Source organism: Sapajus apella, unplaced genomic scaffold, assembly GCF_009761245.1.
Source record: "Sapajus apella isolate SASKATOON/1434 unplaced genomic scaffold, GSC_monkey_1.0 scaffold48, whole genome shotgun sequence".
Taxonomy (NCBI): domain Eukaryota; kingdom Metazoa; phylum Chordata; class Mammalia; order Primates; family Cebidae; genus Sapajus; species Sapajus apella.
The window spans coordinates 2,926,492-2,930,274 of NW_022436988.1; the positions used below are offsets into that span (position 1 = coordinate 2,926,492).

The 3,783-nt window shown below is 51.9% G+C and overlaps 1 protein-coding gene across 2 annotated transcripts in view; it reads right to left on the reverse strand.

The window, feature by feature from the left end:
- The window catches only part of GAA (glucosidase alpha, acid), a 21,021-nt gene that overhangs the window by 2,664 nt on the left and 14,574 nt on the right, over positions 1–3,783 (reverse strand). For both annotated transcript variants that reach the window (XM_032241435.1, XM_032241433.1), the window contains 2 exons: positions 688–829; positions 71–220 (listed from right to left, as the gene is read on the reverse strand). In XM_032241435.1, the coding sequence (XP_032097326.1) occupies positions 71–220; positions 688–829 (292 nt within the window). The remainder of the gene's footprint in view (positions 1–70; positions 221–687; positions 830–3,783) is intronic.

A 3,783-nucleotide genomic window follows, 5' to 3' on the forward strand; every position in this document is an offset into this window, starting at 1 on the left:
CCCCAGCTCCCCTCCCCCAACGCTGCAGTGTGCCATCCACACCCCCACCACAGCCTCCTGGCCCAGGTACCTGTAGGGGCACGATGTACCCAGCCCGGAGGTGGACATTGATGGTGTCCAGGGGGGCCGGCAGCGTCACCCACTGCCCCTCGCTGTGGATGGCCGGCTCACAGGCAGCTGCAGGTGGAGGTGGGAGGCTGCCAAGGGCCTCTATTGGCACCTGGAGGGAGGGAGGTGTCGCTTTGAGAAGGATTCTGGGCCACGCCGAGGCCTCCATGCTGTCCACGGAAACCATGCTCTCTGTCTCCTGGGGCTCCATGTGGAGGCCTAGGAGGCCTGGCATAGACAGGGTGAGCTGTAACTTCAGGGGTGGACTCAGGGCTCACTCTTGGGACCCTCCTGGCCATTGAGTGGGGACAGAGCCCAAGAGGCCCGGGTGTGCCAGTTCAGCACAGCCTGTGATGGCCGGGGGACCCAGGCCTCAGTCTGCTCATCTGGGAAATGGGGATAGTCAAAGGAGCAGAGGGGCCGACGTGTGTAGAGCATCCGGGCGGGGACCTGGCACGTGGCTGGGACTCAACTCACGCGCCTCTTTCCACCGCCTGGTCACGCCGACTGGGTGGAGGGAGCAGTGGGAGGGCTGCTCTGGTCTCCTGCCTCCCTGGGTTTCAGGGTCCCCAGACTCACCGTCTGCAGGTTGTACCATGTGCCTGAGGGGAAGTAGCCAGTCACTTCGGTCTTCCCGGCCTGGAGCACTGGGGTGATGAGCAGGGCCTCCCCCCACAGCAGCTGGTGGTCCACAGTCCAGGTGCTGGAGTCCTTGGGGAACCTGCAAAGGCACGGGCACACAGGTGAGGAACAGGTGGGGCTGGTCGGCATGCCCACCCGCAGGGGGGCACCGGAAGAGAAGCTGAATTATGCTCTCTGGGAGTTCAAGGAGCCACAGGACTTGGAGGATTCAGGTTACACAGGCAACACTGATTCCAGCAGACGGAAGTCGGTGCCGGGGCTGGGGGAAGCCTTCTCCGGGACACTCCGGCGGCTGGGCCCAGGGCAGATGTTGGGGCTCATGCCTGAGGCACGGGGTGGACAGAGCGCTGGCCTCACTTTGCTTGCTCACTTATCTTCCGATGACCAAGGCAGCGCCTGCTCCTTGGTCAAGTATTTGGAAAGTACAAAAAAGCTATCAACAAAGAGAAAAGATCCCCCAATCCCATAACCAAAGGCTACCTGGATTAACATCTGACACAAAGAGAAATGCACAGGTGCAAGGGGCTCTGCGGCGGGTCCTCCGTCTGGCGGAGACTGTCCCGCCCGCTGCCCCGGGGCGTGCAGGAAGCACCCAGTGCTCAGCTATGATCACTGCAAGGATACATTCATGGAGCTATTAGGTCTTTTTAGGTGACTTCTTTAGGCCCTATTTCTATTTGTAAAATTAATGCATCAATGTGAGTGTCAAAAACGTTGGCTGATATGTCCTGCTGCTTTCTACAAATGTGCCAGTTGGTATTCCACCTACTGTGTCACTGTGTCCTTGCCAGCATGGGACAGTCTCATTTTCTCTAATGTATTCTAGTTCAGAGGCAAAAGAAATGGTATCTTTCTACTTCAAAATATTAGTTCTTGGAGTGATGTCAGTGAAAATGGTGGAATAAACACCTCTGGAAATCCTCTCTCTCCTCTGTAAAAACAAGAACATGGGCAAAAATTGTCAGAATTGACATTTTTAGGACTCTAGAAACTAACCAAAGGCTTTCAGCGATCTGGGTAACACATATTTAAGAAAACAGCTGAATCTTTGGAAGAACAGCAAGAATCCTAAGCCTAGCTAAGTTCTGAAGGCACTCCCCACCTCGCCCCAGCTGCCTGGCAAAGGCTGGGAGACTCAGGGATGCCATGTGTGAAGGATTATCTGCCCAATTATTGGCTGTCCACTAAGCTAGTTAGGCAGAGACTTCAGTGGCCACACACAACGAAGAACACAGACCTTATGGAATTAGCCCAAAAAAGCCACAAGACAACCAGCAACAGCAACCGAGGCCTGAGGGGTGGGGAATCATGACCACAGCGCTGCACTTAAAATATCCAGTCTGGGCCGGGTGCGGTGGCTCATGCCTGTAATCCCAGTGCTTTGGGAGGCTGAGGTGGGTGGATCGCCTGAGTTTGGGAGTTTGATATCAGCCTGGTCAATATGGTGAAAATCTGTCTCTACTAAAAATACAAAAATTAGCCGGGTGTGGTGGCACATGTCTGTAATCCCAGCTACTTGGGAGGCTGAGGCAGGAGAATCACTTGAACCCGGGAGGTGGAGGTTGCAGTGAGCCGAGACCTGGCCATTGCACTCCATTCTGTGCAACAAGAGTGAAACTCCATCTCAAAAAAAAAAAAAAAATTACAGTCTGCTCACACCTGGAATCCCGGCACTTCGGGAGGCTGCGGTGGGCAGACCACAAGGTCAGGAGTTCGAGACCAGCCTGGCCAATATGGTGAAACCCCATCTCTACTAAAAATACAAAAATTAGCTGGGTGTGGTGGTGGGCACCTGCAGCCCCAGCTACACTGGAGAACTGCTTGAACCTGGGAGGTGGAGGTTGCAGTGAGCTGAGATTGTGCCACTGCGCTCCAGCCTAGGCATCAGGGTGAGACTTTGTCTCCAAACAAACAAAGTCCAGTCTGAAACAAAAATACAAAAGTGTGATACATGCAAACAAAGCATGGCCCACAGACAGGGAAAAGTAGTTAATAAACACTGTCCCTAAGGAAGCCCAGACACACGTCAGCTACTTTAAATATGTCCAAAGAGCTAAAGGAAACTGTGTCTAAAGAACGAAAGGAAAGTACCGGAACATGACTCACCAGATGGGGCACATCCTTAACGAGAGAAAAAGGGAGTGAAACAGAAATTCTGGGGTTGAAAAGAGTGTAACTGAAATGAGAAGCTCCCCGGAGGGGCTCAACAGCAGATGAGAACAGGCGGAAAAAGAGTCAGTGACCTTGCAGACAGGGCGGTCGAGACTATGGAGTCTGAAGAACAGAAAGAAGGCACGAGGAAGGAGTGAACAGAGCTGCAGAGACCCCTGGGCACTGTCAAGTGTACCAACACACGTGGAACGGGAGTCCCAGAGGTAGAAGACACAAAGGGGCAGAAAAAACATTTGATGAAATAATGGCTGAAAAACCTCCCGAGTTTGATGAAAAACATTAATGTATACATCCAAGAGGCCCGATAAACTCCAAGTACGACAAAATCAGAGAGATCTACACCTAGACACATCATCGGACCTTCAAAGGCCAAAGAGAGAATCTGGGAAGAGGCAAGAGAGAAGCTACTCGGCAGAAACCGTGGAGGCCTCGGGCTGACAAGTTCAAAGTGCTGAGAAATGGCTGTCGGTCAAGAACTCCACATTGAGCAGAGCTCTCAAACAATGAAGGAGAAGTGAAGACTGTGAAGTCAACACAAAACAGAGAATTCATCACTAGCAGGGCTGCCCTACAATAAATACTAAAGGGGATACTTCTGGTGTAAATGAAGGGTATCAGACAGGAAGTCAGAGCCACATAAATAAATAAGAACACGGATATCTTGCATGTTCTTCACATGTACCCCAAAACCTAAAATGCAATAAAAAAAAATTAAAATACATAATTCCGACCCTTATAACTGTGAGGTCCCTGGAAATAACAGGCAGTACCTGGACCATACTTTGGGAGCCATTTTTTTTTTTTTTTTTTGCGGCGGAGTTTCGCTCTCGTTTCCCAGGCTGGAGTGCAATGGCGCGATCT